We start from the raw sequence: 17,764 nt of genomic DNA on the forward strand, positions 1-17,764 counted from the left end.
GACTCTGACTAGAACAGTACTGTATATAGCAGTTACAGAGCTGTTTAAAGGGACTCTGTCACCAGTTTATCAATTCCCTATCTCCCCACTAATCGAATAGGTGCTTTGCTGCTGATAACTACAGTGTGATTTGTTTTAAAAAAACGTTTATTATTTGTAAAGTTATGAGCATTTTTCAAAATATGCTAATGTGGCTCTAATAGCCAAATAGGAGGTGACTCCTTCTATTCACTCTGGGCGGTGTCATGTTTTCTGTATGATGCTGTCCAATCAGCATACAGCTTCTCCCCTTTCCCTGCCCAGCAACACAGCGTGATCATATAGTATACAGCTTCCATTCCCGAATGTGTTTTCAACTGGCGATATCTGCGGTTGTGTCACAGCTAGAACTGCGATCCTGGTGTCATATGAAAGATTAGAATCTCCTCTTTCATATGTTTGAAGTGATCCCCCTTCCCTTTAGAATGTGTCTCATACTGTGTGAAGCAGCTTCATGCTGATAGGACAGCGTCAGAGATTGTGAGGAGGCTCCACCTCAGGAGAATTGCCGCTGTTACCTCCCACTTGTCTAATAAACGCTTATTTACAAAAATCTCACAGTAGTCCCTTTAAGTCAGAGCCGTGAGGTCTCACAATAACCAGCGAGATCTCGCAGCTTTACACTGTATGCCGCCGGGAGATTATGGGAACACCACTTGGTATGACAGGAGCTTGGCCTACCATTATGGGAGCTGCTGAAAAGTAAGTACGCACACGAATTCTGAGGCGAGTCAGGTCATTTACAAAAAGTGCGCGCACCTTAAAAAGCATTTTATTTAAATTAGTTATATTAAGTTTTTATTAATCTAATGATTTTTTAAATAAAAAATAGTTTGCCCTCCCCATCATAGTTACTCTTTAACTGTAAATTTAGTTTAAGATGGTTATTACATTTCTTTTTTTAATCTATGTATTTTGGGACACATTTATAAATGTATAATTTAGAGTAGAAAACGTGCTCAATATTTATATAGCTTCTTATATTTTTATTTTTTTTAAATGTACCCCTTTGTTTGTTTAAATTGATCTCAGTTTCCTACAAAATTCATTATATCTACAATTCCTAAATATAGAAAACAAATTTCATATATTAGAAAGCTGTATTCCTTATTTGTTAGAAAATAGACTTTATAATTACTCTTAGTGATTCAACTAATTTTGTATGCGTGATTGTTAACTCAGTATCAACTACAAAAAACATTGCTGACTCTGGAGGACCTGGCCTGAACAAGCATTACATGGACAATCCATTGATTACAGTGGGAATTGTGTAATGCTTAATTTCTCTTGTGGTGGTGCTACAGGAAAAATATGTGCTTCTGTGAATTTCCCCCACAGATGACATCACCCTATGATCATCTTATCATCAGACAGCCATTTAAATAGAGTAAGGGGTGGATAACTGCCAACAGATGAATCATTGGTGCTGCAAAATGGCAAATATTACTTATTAAGGGGATTCCCATACAATATGTGCTGGAAGGGACTTTAAGGGAACTTGTAGTAGGTGCAATTACATCTACCAGTTAGATAATCTTACAGCTATCCCAATGGCTCCTTCTAGTAACAGTTTCCCTTCAAAATGTCAACATGTGTTTTCAAATATTATTTTTCTTTTGTTTTACTGTAATAAGAAATCCATTTTTGTGTGTTCTCTTTTTTTGATTTGCAAACATTAGCATTCCATAGCATAGATCGTGTGATGCTGAAGTATGACTATAACTTTATCTAACAGATATTGTGCAAAGGCTGAATGAAATAACATCTCGGAGCAGGAATACAGACTACCTAGAAAAAATGATGAGGCATTTAAATACTCAAGAGCAAAAGAATGAACAACTTTTAACTACTATGAAGCAACAAATAGACCTGCTTCAGGCTGAAGCAATGTAAGACTAATATGTTCTTTAGTATTGCTTAATTCATATTCATTGTATTTTACAAAGGTAACTCAGCCCAAAGTACATAACTACACTTCTACTTTTTTAGTTCACTATTGATTTACATGTGTAGCCATTTGAGTCAGATACTCATGGGATCCAGATGAAAGTCCTGTTTACACTGAAATTATTATTAAGATTTGTTGGTTTCGGAACTACTGTAACAATAATTGGCGAGTGGTAATGCACAAAAAGATCAACTATTAAAGATAGAACTATTGTCTATCACTAATAAATCGATTGTACATGCATTAAAAAAGTTGTGCTTGGCAGTAGTATTGGTAAATGTAAGTGCTGCTTGTACAATGATTCGTGAGAGCTGTCACTAGGCAACAATGACGCTGCCCTCCTAGAAGGGAAAACGTCACCCCAAAGATTGTAATTATGGAAATGTAGATAGGTGAAATTTGTCGATTCTGGAACAACCCCTTTCAGATACCGTGCCTTGAATACTTAATTAGTTTCACCCTTTTGGCTTTCTTTCACTTCCTCCTTGCCAGACTATTAAAGGAGTTTTCCAGACCCTAAAAATTGATGGCCTATCCTGAGGATAGGCCATCCATTTTTCGGGGCTGGAAAACCCCTTTAAACTTCTTACCTCTGGTCTAGATACTTTTGCTGCTTATTTGTGTACTGAACTTGGATTGTTTCTTGACCACGTCTCTGCCTCACTCTACAAACTGAGACCGCTTATCTGTGTACCAAACTTAGATTGTTTTCTGACGTCTTTGCCTAATGCTACAAACTGTTGCTGCTTATCTTTGTACCAAACCTGGACTATTACTTGACTCCTCTTGCTGTTATCACCCTCCTTCCAGTTTGTTTGACGAATGAATGTTATTAGGCGGGGTAGTGCAATGTATTAGAGTTAAGATCAGAAGTGCAGGCCTTCATGTCCCCTAGTGGGACAAAACAAAAAGTTTATAAAAATGTTGAATAAAAGTGTAAAAAGAAAAGTTTCAAGTTAAAAAAAACAAACACTGCCTTTTTTGCTATAAGTCCTTTATTATAGGAAAAGCATGCAAACGTTAAAAAAAGCACACATTTGGAATCACCACGTCCGTAACGACCCAAACTGTAAAACTATAATGTTATTTTTCCCGCACGGTGAACACTGCAAAAAATAAAAAACGATGCCAGAATCGCTATATTTTGGTCACCACCCCTCACAAAACATAGAATAAATACTGATAAAAAAAGTCTCATGTACCCCAAAATGGTACCAATGAAAACTACAGATTGTCCCGCAACAAATAAGCCTTCACACAGCCCTCACACAGCTCCGGTGAAAAAAAAAAAAAAAAGGTCTGGCTCCCTGAATATGACGATGCAAAATGTGCAGCGTTCCAAAAGCGGATAAGATTGGGCACCATTTATCAGTGCGACATTGGCCACACATCTGTGAATTATTATTTATTTACCGCATTATTATACCCTATTATTATGCACTGATGTACTCTGCCCAGCTTACATACGCCCCCACATTATAAACTAAAATACCAGTAAAATCCCAAACAGAACAACTACCAAGCAAAATCTGTGCTCCAAAAGCCAAATGGCGCTCCCTTCCTTCTGAGCCCTACAGTGTGCCCAAACAGCAGTTTACGTCCACATATATGACATCGCCATACCTGGTAGAACCAGCCTAAAATTTTATGAGGTATTTGTCTTCAGTGGCACAAACTGGGCACACCATAATGTGCACTAAATTGGCATGTCCGCTGATAAATTGCAATTTGTATTTTGCACGTGGGGTCAAAATGCTCACTACACCCCCTAATATGCCCTATGGGGTGTAGTTTCCAAGATAGGGGGCACTACTTTGGAGTTTGTTTTACTATTTGGCCTGAGAGCCCTGCAATTGTGGGCCAATGCAGTGAAAATAACAAAATAGGCTGCAAATGTGCATGGTGCTCTTCTTCACTTCTGAGCCCTGTCATATGTCCAGGCAAATGAAAAATGCCTTAAGGGGTGTAGTTTCTAAAATGGGGTCACTTCTTGGGGGCTTCCACTGTACTCTGGTTCCTCAGGATTTTGCAAATGCAACATGGCGCAACAAAATCTGCATGCCAAATAGCGCTCCTGCCTTTCTGAGCCTTGCCGCTTGTCCAAACAGCAGTTTATGACCACATGTGGGGTATTTCCGTACTCGGGAGAAATTGCTTTATAAATGCTGGGGTGCTTTTTCTCCTTTATCTCTCATGAAAATGAAACAATTCAACATTTTAGTGTAAAAATGTTGATATTAATTTTCACTGACTAATTTTACAAAATTCAGCAAAAAACCTGTGGGGTCTAAATGCTCACTATACCCCTCGATAAATTCTTTATGGGCTGTTGTTTCCAAAATGGGGTCACTTTTGGGGGGTTTCCACTGTTTTGGTCCCTCAGGGGCTTTGCAAATGCGACATGACACCCAAAAACTATTCCAGCAAAACTTGAGCTACAAAAGCCAAATGGCGCTCCTTCCCTCCTTCTCCCTGCCGTGTTTCCAAACAGCAGTTTATGACCACATATGGGGTATTGCCATAATCGGGAGAAATTGCTTTTCAAATGTTGGTGAGCATTTTCTACTTTATTCCTGGTAAAAATTGAACATTTCCAAGTTTTATCATAAAAAATTTAATTTTCAATTTCACAGCATAATTACACAAAATTCTGCAGAATAACCTCAAAATGCTCACTATACCTCTGAAGAAAATTTCTTCAGGGGTGTATTTTCCAAAATAGGGTCACTTTTGGGGGGTTTTTACTGATTTGGTCCCAAAGGGGCTTTGCAAATGTGACAGAAAAATTTGAGCTCCAAAAGCCAAATAATGCTCCTTCACTTCTAAGCCCTGTCGGGGGTACGAACAGCAATTTATGTCCACATATGGGGTATTGCCGTGCTCAGGAGAAATTGCTTTACAAATATTTGGGTGATTTTTCTCCTTTAGCACTTGTTAAAATGAAAAAAATCTAAGCTAAAACTACATTTTATGGGAAAAAATGAGGATTTTCATTTTCATGGCCTACTTCCAACTAATTCTGCAAAAAATCAGTCCATTAGCACGCTAGGGCCACATGTGGAATATTTTTAAAAACTGCAGAATCTGGGCAATAAATATTGAGTTGCGTTTCTCTAGTAAAATCGTCTATGTTACAGGAAAAAAAATTATTCCAAATTAATTTCGTAAAAAAAAATTTCATCTCCACTTTGCATTCCTGTGACACGCCTAAGGGGTTAAGACACTTTCTAACTGCTGTTTTTAATACTTTGAGGGGTGCAGTTTTTAAAATGGGTGATTTATGGGGACTTTCTAAAATATAAGGCCCTCAAAGCCATTTCAGAAATGAACTGATCCCTGAAAAAATAGCCTTTTGAAATTTTCTTGAAAATGTGAGAAATTGCTGCCAAAATAAAAGGATGTTCAAAAAACAATGCAAACATAAAGAAGACATATGGGAAATGTGAAATAGTAGCTATTTTGTGTGGTATTACTATCTGTCGTACAAGCAGATATATTTAAATTTAGAAAAATGCTAATTTTTCCACATTTTCTCTAAATGTTTGTGTTTTTCACAAATAAATATTGAATTTATCGATCTAATTTTTTCACTAACATAAAGTACAATATGTCACGAGAAAACAATCTCAGAATCGCTTGGATAAGTAAAAGCATCTCCAAGTTATTACCATATAAATTGGGACATGTCAGATTAAAAAAAATAGGCTGTGTCCACATGGCTAAAACTGACTGTGTCTCCAAGGGGTTAATATTGTCTCTATTAATTCAGACATTTATAAAGGTTATCTCTTCCCAAAACAGTTTAAGAAAATTCCAGTCATCACATATTTTCTATTGATGACCTCTTGCAAGATTTCAATATGATTCTAGTTATGACTGGGCTTGGAAATGTAGAGTTAGGGTATGTTCACACGGCTTATTTACGGACGTAATTCGGGCGTTTTCTGCCTCAATTTAAGTCCGAAAATGCAGCTCGATAGCGTCGGGAAAAACATCTGCCCATTGAAAGCAATGGGTTTTACGTTGGTCTGTTCCCACGAGGCGTAAATTTACACGTCGCTGTCAAAAGACGGCGCGTATATAGACACCCGCGTCAAAGAAGTGCTTGTCACTTCTTCAGATGTTAAATGGAGCCATTTTCCATTGACTCCATGGAAAAACAGCTCCATTTACGTCCGTAATTGACGCAGCGAAAAAGCGTCTCAACATGCCATTACGGCTGAAATTACGGAGCTGTTTTCTCCTGAAAACAGCCCCGTAATTTCAGCCGTAACGGACGCTGTCGTGTGAACATACCCTTAAGATATAGAATGACTCATTACTGTACCTTTTAATCTTGCCATTTGACATATTGAACGTATTAACTAACTAGCAATAAAGCCCGTTGTGTGAAAAAAATGCAACAGCTCTAGAAAACTCTGCCCCCTAATATGCCATCATTCTGCCACCTGTATGCCACCATTGTTCCTTGGGTATGCCACCACTCTGTTGCCTATATGCCATCACTGTCCCCTGTGTGTCACCACTCTACCCCCTGTATGCTCATTGTGCAAAAAATACAATGGACACAAATACAAAACTTTTATTGGTCAGTTCTTTCATTTTTCATGAACCATTAAAATACAAAATGCGGAAGCCTTTGCAGGATGATAATTCTACTAGGTCAGGAGACGTATGTTGCTTTACATTTATTTTTTTATTTTTTTTTAATGGTTTTATATTTCCCCCTATATCTATTATACTGGCTGTGTTCACACACTTACCTCCAGATAGTGATAGACCGCCCTACTCAATACTCTTCTACTGGCGCAACGTAACCCGCTCTACACCCAAGCTTGGTGGACTCCTCCACTTAATACGCTTCTTCCTGTAGCGGAAGAGTAGAAGGGGAGGAGGGCTATTGAGTATACACGATGTGACCTACAGCATTTCGTTTATAGGGTTACATGACATCCATGGGCTAACTGAAGAGGAAAAATGTTGGAATTATTGTTATTATTGAACAGCTCATTCACTTTGTGTGTATGTACATGTATTACATTGCTGTCTGTCTCTAGGTGATGTTGTCATGCCCATTGCAACCAATCAGAGCTCATCTTTTCTTTAAATAAACTGATCTGGTAAAATAAAAGCTGCGCTGTGATTGGTTGTTATGGCAACAAACAGTTTATCTTTTAGACATTTTGGATAAATCTGTTCACTAAAACAACACATTTATTAAGGGAACCTGTCAGCAGCATTTTCACCACTAAACCCACAGCACCCTCAGGTAGGGTATGAAATACCCTTCTTAGCTTTCCCTTTTTAGGGGGAGTTCAAAGTGTTTTTTGTCAGGCAGAAAAAAATCTGCCTCAGAAATCCCTGAGGCAGATTTTTAAATGCCAGCGTTTTCTGACGCTTCTTTTCCGACGTTTTTTGACTGCAGTTTTTTTTTAGCCGTTGAATTTAATGCAAAGAAAAAAATGCTTCAAACGACCAACGTAGGTTTTTTCTACCCCCTATTGATTTCAATGGGAAGTCAGAAGCAGAAACCGCTCAAAGAAAGAGCATGCCGCTTTTTTTACCGCGAGCAGCCAAAAGCCACCCAGGCAAAACAAAGCCTCTGCTTCCCATTGAAATCAATAAGGGGTGTTTCCTGACACTGATTCTGACGCGGTTTCCACGTCAAAATCAGCGCTAACAAAAACGATGTGTGAAATACCCCTTTAAGTTAGAAAATCACCTTGAAAGTCATATGAAACTTAGCTGAGAAGAGCCGCACACTTCCTGTTATCTGAGGAAAAGTCCGGCTGAGAGGCTGGAGGGGGGGGGGGGGTGTCACTTCAGATGCCCCCATATTTGGCTCTATAGAACCTACAACCATAATTCTGGTGTTGTTTTAAATATGAGGATCTGTACTTGCAGCTCACATTCCCAACCATGTATTTAACTACCCGTATCTCCAGTCCTACACCACCTAGAACTGCGAAGCTTGGGATTTTCAACTTTAAAAGTAATCAGAACAATGGTTTTAGTTTCTATAGAGCCAAAGATAGGTGCATCTGAAGTGATCCCCCCTCCACTGAATGGCTAAAGTGGTTACACCATGTGATCTCTGCAGCCAATCAGAGTAGAAGTGAGTCTTTGGCAACATGGCTTGCCTGTTATATATTAGTATTATACTGGCGCACTAATGTGCTTTACAACAGTTTGACATTTTAGTGGTGCACACTGATTGAGGGAAACAAGTCATATTTCACGTCCAGAAAACTGGCGTAGTTGCATCGATAAATATTCCCCATTGTTTTTCCCATTCCCCAAACTAACATTTATACAAAAACACATTTAAACGGCATTTAGATAGAATAGTTTAAAAATTGGGATTGTGATTAAAACTTTAAAACAAAACTTTAAATAGGATTACAGTCTGGAAAAGGATCTCATTTAGAGTCCATGTTAGTGGTAATAGCATTAGGTAAAAGGGGATGTCTGTGATTTGGTTAAAATTTCGAAAATAAAAGAGCCTGACCAGTGTTTTAACTACTTAATATACCATGGGTCATGTGTACGCACTTTTATTTTTAATAAAGGAGGGATTAATAGACATGCCTATATGTCTCAATAGTTTCCTATTAGTAATGGTAGCAACAGTCAATGCAACCATAACCAGGACATAATACCTCCATAACACCCCCAGACACTGGGCTCCGGAAACAGTGCCAACAATAACATTGCCAGCCTCGATTGCCCCATAACAGGGAAAGGCTCCTATAATAGCCAGCTACAGTGCTCTCATAATCCTGTTATTTATAGTGCCATCATAATACAGCCAGCCACAGTACCCTCATAATACAGCCAGGGATACAATACCATCATTATATCTGATTTGTCTATGGACTGCTTTATGGATGAAAGGTATGACCTTCTATGGACATTTTTCGTGTCCCACCAATAGAGCAATCTTGGAGGATTAACATAAATTCAAACATAGCCCCATAAAACATGATGCAGGGGGACCATATTTAACAAAATATACAATAAAGTATATTAAAACTGTAAACAATTGTAAAAAAAAAATGCTAGCTTTCTTATCTTGGTGCACCTAGGGCAAATTCATCATAAACTTATAAATGGCTTTAGATGTTTAATTATTTTGACTTTGTATTCTAGAAAAAGAGATATGTCAACCAGGCACTGTGAATCCCCAGCATCTCGAAAAATAGAAAGAGCTCCAGTTCCTCATCAACAGCCATTTATTCCAATTTATGGAGGTGGAAGCTTGACTTCTGAAATCAGGTATAAAACCTTTATCTTTTGGGTCTCGCACTTACAACTCTCACATTGGGTCTCCACGTTAATCCATCGGGACTCCTCATTTACTAAATTTACACAATTTGAACAAATCTGCGTCGGCTCCCCACACTATTCAGGTCTAGTCTCAATTTTATATAAAAAAATTAGCAAACTGCTCAACCCCCTCTAGACATTCGTACGTTGCTAACTGGGAAAGGGATCTCCAACAAAAACATGACTCAGCTGATTGGTCCTCTTCCTAGGACGTGATCTCTCATTGTTCTACCAATATCACGACCTTGGAATCAGCCTATAAAGTCCTCTCTCGCTGGTACCTTGTCCCTGGTTGGATTGCACATGCTGTCCAGGGATACCCTGCTTCCTGTTTCCGTGGTTGCTCAGACATAGGTGACATGTTGCATACCTGGTGGACCTGCCCCTGGGCCGTTCGCTTTTGGGTAAGAATCTTCAACCTAGCACGCTCCCTCTTTCATACTCCGATGGGTCAGGACCCTTGGACAGCACTATTGCATTTTTGACCACCGAGTCTTACGGGCCTACAATTCAAACTTTCACCTTCATCCTCCTAGCGGCGAAGCAGACCATAGCTCAAGCATAGAAATCCCCCAATCTACCTTTCTCTTCTGTCAAGTAGAGATTGGATACCTGCATGGTCAACGAATACCTTTCTAGTGTCCTAAATGACACGACCACTCGCTTTGAAAAAACATGGCTTCCCTGCATTTCCTACGCTCATCCAACAATGACCCTATTTTCCATGATTCACCTCTAATATGGGGTTCCTAGTGTTTGTTGCAATAGGATGACCTTTCGGGTTGTACCTTTCCCCCTTACCCTCCCCTCATCTCTCACTTCCCCCTATTATTAGGGTGAAGACTTTCCCTACTTTCTCTCTCTTTTTTTTTTTCTCTCTCCTCAATTCTTTGATTTTCGGTTATATTGCAACCGTGTCCTGTAATTCTAACCTTTTGTTATGCAATGTACACTTTACATATACTTACTGATTGGACTCGATGTCTCTTCGTAGTCCTCCTACACTGTTTAACATACATAATGTTAGCTGCCCACATGGGCACTGTTGTCTTGATCTGTTTTATTTGTGCCTTATGACAACATATGTTGTATTTGCTGTTCTTATCTCTGTAAAAATATAAAAATTTTGGAAAAGATAAAACCTTTATCTTTTGAACCTATGTAAAGTTTACAGAAAACAAATGGCCTGTATGGCTTATGGCCTGTTCAAATCACCGTTGCCTTTCCGTTGAGGGGTTTCGTCTGAGGTTTCTGTCTGGTTAACCCCTCAAAACAACATAACCATGTCACAACGGTGACAAACGGAAACCTTTAGCAACGTTTCCGTCACCATTGAGATCAATGGTGAGGGAAACGGAAGCTGAGGTTTCAGTTTGCCTTTCCGTTGAGGGGTTAACCAAGCGGAAACCTCCGATGGAACCCCTCAACATGAGGGCAACAGTGATGTGAACACAGTCTTATAGGGACAGTAATGCTTATACTAAAAGTAACATATAACTGGTTTTGTTTCTTGTAATTTCTAAGTATTCTTTCATTGCTATACAGAGGCATAGGTTAAAGCTCCTGGGCTCAACGCAAAATTTGTAGAGGGGCCGCCTACCTACTATCCCTTGTCAATTTTAGCATTGCTGCTCTCTAATCTGACTGCTGAGTGCAGTCACTCTCCATAGAAATGAATGGGTGATTCGGAAACAACCAAGCATTCTCACATGGCTGTTTCTATATCTTCATCATTCATCTCTAATGAGAGCGACTGTACATGCGCTCTCTTCTCAGAACAGTAAGGCTATTCACATCTGTGTCAGGGCTCCGATCCGACGTTCCCTCTGAGCTTTCCGTCGGAACGGAGCCCTGACTGACTGTTTCCATCACCATTGATTTCAATGGTGACGGATCCGTTGCCAATGGTTTCCGTTTGTGTCAGATGTGCAAGGGTTCCGTCATTTTGTCGGAATGAATACCGTAGTCAACTTAGCTGCTAATTGTCTTTTAAGATCAATGGGTAGATCAGTCGAGCTCCCCAAAAAAAAACAAAACACAATTTTATGGCATATATAATTGATAAGTGTGATACTCATTGATCCGGGTTAATTTGAGCTGTAAAGGGGCCGCTAGAAACACTTTTAACAACTTTTTGTTTTATTGAATAAAAGTCTTGATCCATCTCTTTTACACAGTGCATTACGCATGACTTATCTGCAGAATGGCGGCAATGATCACATGATCTTGGCGAATTTACAGGATCTTCTTACTGAGGCACAGCTCATAGAACAAAGAGAGAAACATGTGCGCTCCATTCGGAAGAAGAAAAACAAAAGTATGTTACATACCTAATCTTTAATTCATGACAGCTTTTACAATATCTTTTAAATAAGGTATTATGTATGAACTTAAGACTCATTTTGTGGGTAACATACTTTTGATGATTAACTATTCATGCCTTCAGTCAGGTCAGCATCCATTAGTGTAATTTCCATAACCTGCTAGACAACTTCATGGAAAAATTTTCATTTCTTTTGCTTCAATCATCTAATGCACAATTCACACCTAGCCAATATCTAGACGTGATAATTCTTATTTTTATATATTTCAGATAGAATCTTTTGTGAATGTGTGTGGTTTATTACTGACTCAAAAGGAAGTGTTCATATTTCATAAAACTGTTTCGTTTCATTTTTTTCTTTTCTGCCTCTGGCAGATTTGAAGATTCATGTAATCCAATATAATAGGAATCAAAACATATTTCTATGTACCTTAAAAAGGTATGGGTTTTAGTTATTAAAGTGGTTTTCTAATGTTAGATATTAAATGGCTTATGTAAGGACCAAAAATTATGAGCAGTGTACTCACTAGAGTATGTGAGTATACTCGCTAATATACATTCCGGTCCCCCGTCGTGCTAATTCTGAGATTTTCATAGATTTTTACAGCGCTGCTGGGGGACCAGAAGTCTAGTTGTACAGTCTTCTTTGATGATGATGATATGACTCTTCGTCATGTGACCAGCCCCCGCTGTACTCTATGTACAAGTAGTAGCAGTAGTACATCGATTACATAGAGTATTGTGGGGCAGATCACATGACTTGGTATCTTTTGCCTGGTCTGATTCCTTTGCAATTTAAAGGGAATGTGTCATGAATTAAATTTTTTTTTTTTTAAGTAAGTTACTTATTTCTATTATATTTTTTAAATTTTTTGTTGTATTTTTTTTTTCCTCCACATGGTGGAAAGTATTAAAAATTAAATAATAATTTGACATGTTTTCCTATGTTGGCCACCAGAGGAAGCGCTTCCCAGAATTGCAGCAAGGTGAATAAGGCAAAGCAACCTGACTCACAGCTGCCTTAAATGTGGGAGGGAATCTCACCCCGCCGCCTCCTACAAGCCAGGAAAAGGTGTCTTCAAATTGCTAAGCAGTGTCCGGCTGCCATTTTGGGAGTGATTGTACAAATGGCAGCTGGCAGAAGCTATAGGACACACAAAAAGGCTAAGGGTATATTCACACGCTTACTAAACAAAGGGAAAACAGCTCCTGATTTTCAGCCATTTTTTAATCAAACTTGCTTTTTTGGCCGCGTTTTTTACGGCTGTTTTTGGAGCTGTTTTTCTATAGAGTCAATGAAAAACAGCTCCAAAAACGTCCCAAGAAGTGACATGCACTTCTTTTTGGCGTGCGTCTTTTTACGTGCCGTTTTTGAAAAACGCTGTATTTTCCATTGAAACCGATGGGCAGATGTTTATAGGCGTTCTGCTTCGGATTTTTCAGCCATTTTTCGGGACGTTTGCGGCCCGAAAAATGGCTGAAAACACTGCGTATGAACATACCCTTAGAATGATGAAAGTGAAGTGAATGACTTTTCAGTTGACAGGTTCACATGGCGTGTATTTGACACGTTTCTTTGCGCATTTTGCTTGCCAAAAACCGCATCAAAAAACGCTTGATTACGCTTTTTATTTACATAATTGGTAAAGTGCGCTGTTAGTACATACAACGCCCTTTTTTACAAACGCGTTTTAAAAAACGTGTTGTGTAAATAAAGAAATGTTGAGTCAATTCCTTTCCACACACACTCAGCTCTGCTACACACAGACACACATACACAACTCTGCTACACACAGACACACTCAGCTCTGCTACACACAGACACACACCTAGCTCTGCTACACACAGACACACCCACACAGAACTCCGACACACACATAACACTGCTACACACAGACACACAGACAGCACTGCTACACACATGCACACACACTCAGCTCTGCTACACACAGACACACACACAACACAGCTACACACAGACACACACACTCACTCAGATCTGCTACACACAGACACACACACAGCACTGCTACACACAGACACACACACTCAGCACTGTTACAAACAGACACACACTCAGCTCTGCTACACACAGACACACACACACAACTATGTTATACACAGACACACATACAGAACTCTGCTACACACAGACACACACAGCTCTGCTGCACACAAACACACAGCAATGCTACACACACAGCAATGCTACACACACACGGGGGTGGGGGTCGCGAGGGGTGGTCTGTGTGAGAGAGATGAAGGGACAGACAGAGACACACACCTTACATGCAGTGCAGCCGGTCTTCATAATGGTGCCTGCTATCTTCCTACAAACCAGCTTCTCTGCTGAGTGGCTCTTAACTGCGCCTGCGCAGTACAGAGCCAGATGGCAGATGCAATGAACGGCTCCCATTCATTGTGTCCTATGCACTGTGCTGCCGTATTCCATCTGTGTATATGTTGTTAAGAGACACATACACAGATGAAATAAAACATGGCAGCCCCCAGTACAGTAAGAGTTAATAAAAAAAACTTTGTGTGTGTGTGAAAAATTAAAAAAAGTCAATATAATATTTTATTTAAAAAAAACACATAAATTAATTTAAAAAATAAATCATGACACTGTCCCTTTAAGGTCCTTTCTTCTTTGGTTTAACCCCTTAGTGACCAACAATACGCCTTTTCACGTTCGTCACTAAGGGGCCTTAGGCTAGGCTGATGCCTTTTCACGTGAGCGTAGTCTAAGTCCTGCACGGGTCTCCCGTGCAGGCTGGAGCCGGGGCTCAGCTGTCTGATGACAGCTGAGCTCTTGCTCCAATGCCCACGATCGAAGTTTACTTAGATCGCAGCTGTTTAACCCGTTAAATGCCGCCGTCAATAGCGACCGCGGCATTTAACTTGTTTACAGAGGGAGGGAGCTCCCTCTGTCCCCCATCGGCGGCCCGCAAATGCAATCGCGGGTCTCCGATGGGTTGTCATGGCAGCCGGGCGCTTGATAAAAGCCCCCAGGTCTGCCCTGGACACATGCCTGTTAGGACGCGCCGGAGGCACGTCCTAACAGATTGCCTGTCAGATTTACACTGACAGGCAATAATGCTCTGGTATACGAAGTATACCAGAGCATTATAGCAGCGATCTGAAGATTGCACAGTAAAGTCCCCTAGTGGGACTAATGAAATAAATAATAAATGTGAAATAAAGATTATTAATAAAAATTACAGTAAAAAAATAAATAAAACCATTTTTTTCCATAAAAAGTTGTTTTATTTAGTAAAAGTGTAAAAAATAAATAAAAGTACACATATATGGTATCGCGGCGACCGTAATGACTCCATTAATAAAGTTAATATGTAATTTAAACCGCAAGATGAACACCGTAAAAAAAACCGCAAAAAACAATACCATTGCCACCATTTTCCATTGCCCCCAAAAAAAGTCATAATAAAAATGAATCAATAAGTCCCATGCACCCCAAAACAGTACCAATCAAAACTACGTCTCGTCCCACAGAAAACAAGCCAAAAAGATCACTACATTGATGGAAAAATAAAAAAAGTTACGGCTCTTGGAAAGCAACGATGCAAAAACAAATAATTTTAGTTCAAAAGTGTTTTTATTGTGCAAAAGTCGTAAAATATAAAAAACCTCTACATATGTGGTATCGCCGTAATCGTACCGACCCATAGAATAAAGGTAACATGTTATTTACGCCGCACAGTGAACGGCGTCAATTTAAAAACGCATAGAACAATGGTGGAATTTCAGTTTTTTTTTATAATCTCCCCCAAAAAAAGTTAATAAAAATCGCTCCTAACGTTAAGAAAATAGATCGTTTTTTTAAATAAAAAGCATTACTGTCACCTACATTATAGCGCCCATCTCCTTATGTAAGAGATAGGACACTTATAATGTGGTGACAGAGCCTCTTTAATACGTGCTTTAATACGTAAAATTTTGCGATTTGATTGCTTTTTTAAACTATAGCTCCTGTTTGTGACGGTAGAGTATGACACCCCTTTGCATGTGGTGATTATTTGATATTGCGACAAAGTCGTAGTCACGTCGTAAAGAGGAGTGGAGAAAAGTTAAAATTATGCATGGCAATACCCATTTAAATTGAAAGATCATCGAGTGATTGCATTTACACACAGCGTTTTTTTCTGATCTTACAATAAAAATTGTTAACACTAAATATTTGCAATTACGATTTTGACTAGTATAGGTAGTCCACGAATCTTTATACATTCAGAAAATTAAATCGAACCCTGTTCACACAGACTTTTTTTGGTGCGTTTTATCAGCCAAAGTGTGCTTTAAGAAGCGCCTGTCTAAAGCTTCCTATTGACTTCCCATTGTTTTTCTTACATGTGTATAATTAAATTACGTGTCATGTAAAACAAAAAGTGCCATGTCAATTCTTGGCACGTTTTTTCGTGTTATGTAGCCCATTGAATTTAATGGAAGGCTAAAAACACATGAAAAATAGTGGCAAAATCATAAAAAAACACATAAATTAAAAGCGTTTTTGACATGTATTATGCGTCGTTATCTTTCTGCCTACAAAATATGCTTTGTGAGCATGGCCAATAGCAGGAGTGCAGAACCTTTTATGGGCGACATTGTCACATCACTCCCAAGGGCCACAATATCCCCAAAATGTCTCAGATGGGAATTCCGACATAAATAGTAGAACTCTTGGCTTGATCTGATGTGCATGACATAGGGATTGAAAGAGCATACAGTCATGAACCACCCCTTTAAGCCTGCACTAGGCATAATACAGAAATAGGATTTCTGCCATGAATAAGAACACTGCCGGTGTTCGAAACGCGTAGGCTTCGGGCAACAGCCCGTACTTCAAACCACCCTGACACTGCGTCTCTTGCCAAATTGTAAAGAATTTTCGTACCAATAAAAGTGGGAACGTAGTATCCCTTTTATCCCTATACAGCGCTGGATCATTTCTCTTTTTTCTTCTACAGAAATAGTTTTGCCTGGATCTTTTTAACAGCTGTATTTTGGGAGGTAGTTGTGCAGGTTGCGCACCGCTGGTGGAAAGCCACCCTTACTCTCTTGACACAATACTCTTTATATACAATTTGTCTTTTCTTTTTGTCTTTACTCTTTCCATGTTTAGAAGGATACACAACTACAAAATGGGACTTGAATGAAAAATTAATTACTCTTGAAATTGAAAATCAACAATTAGAGGATGAACTCTTCAAACTTCAGCTTCATAAGCAAAGAAATAGCAGGATTCCCAGAACAACAAATGGAGGTACGGTGTGAACTATTTTCAAATTTACAGTGAGGCGATTCCCTAAGGAGGAAATTATAAAACGTATACTGCACAACTACTCTGAGCACTGCATACAGATACAGTATTTACACAGTAGTATTGTATAAGCCGACAATAATGTCTGAAATTTGTAGAGTTCTATGCCTTAATGCTCCTAATAATATTATATCTGTACACAGGAGAAAACAGATTGAGAGCTCTTATATAATTGTTTATAGTCTGAGAGCTCAGGCGTAATCGCTAGAGCATTCTTTTGGGAAGTTATTCTATTATAATTCTTAGTTTATTAGACTTCTACTAAAGGGACTGAATCATGAGAAAATGTAATTATATTTTAATCTCTTTTTTTATTATAAACATGTTTTTTTAAGATTTTTTTTCTTTTTCTAATTGACTCTCTATATAAAACAAAGGGTCAGCAGAGGGCGAGGGAATTTAATGACAGCTCTATTGTACTGCTAGAGGCCTAGATAAGACAGCATAGTTACACTATAAACACAAATAAAACTCTGTATGTGTCCCCACTGTTAAAGGGAATGTGTCGCTAGAATTTTTTTATATTTTTTTTTTAGTTAAACTATTATTATTTACGTGATTGCACGTTGTTTTAATTTTTTACATTTTTTCACAAGTCAGGAAATATTATAAATTAGATTCTAATTTATAACATTTCCATGTGCTGAGCACTAGAGGGAGCAGTTCCCAAAATTGCAGCATGGTCAATGTGGTAAAGCAACCTCATTGCTTTATGCTGCAAATTTGGTGTAGACACACTCTCTCTAGTGTCCTCACACAATACCCCCTCCCTTATTCTGGCTAGTGCCAG

The 17,764-nt window shown here is 38.9% G+C and overlaps 1 protein-coding gene across 1 annotated transcript in view; it reads left to right on the forward strand.

The window, feature by feature from the left end:
• LOC142741974 (coiled-coil domain-containing protein 17-like) overlaps nucleotides 1–17,764 on the forward strand; it is a 51,816-nt gene that overhangs the window by 16,660 nt on the left and 17,392 nt on the right. Inside the window, exons 4-7 of the mRNA XM_075851309.1 lie at nucleotides 1,775–1,928; nucleotides 9,137–9,262; nucleotides 11,491–11,630; nucleotides 16,777–16,917. Coding sequence (XP_075707424.1) covers nucleotides 1,775–1,928; nucleotides 9,137–9,262; nucleotides 11,491–11,630; nucleotides 16,777–16,917 — 561 coding nt within the window. The remainder of the gene's footprint in view (nucleotides 1–1,774; nucleotides 1,929–9,136; nucleotides 9,263–11,490; nucleotides 11,631–16,776; nucleotides 16,918–17,764) is intronic.

Source organism: Rhinoderma darwinii, chromosome 1, assembly GCF_050947455.1.
Source record: "Rhinoderma darwinii isolate aRhiDar2 chromosome 1, aRhiDar2.hap1, whole genome shotgun sequence".
NCBI lineage: Eukaryota > Metazoa > Chordata > Amphibia > Anura > Rhinodermatidae > Rhinoderma > Rhinoderma darwinii.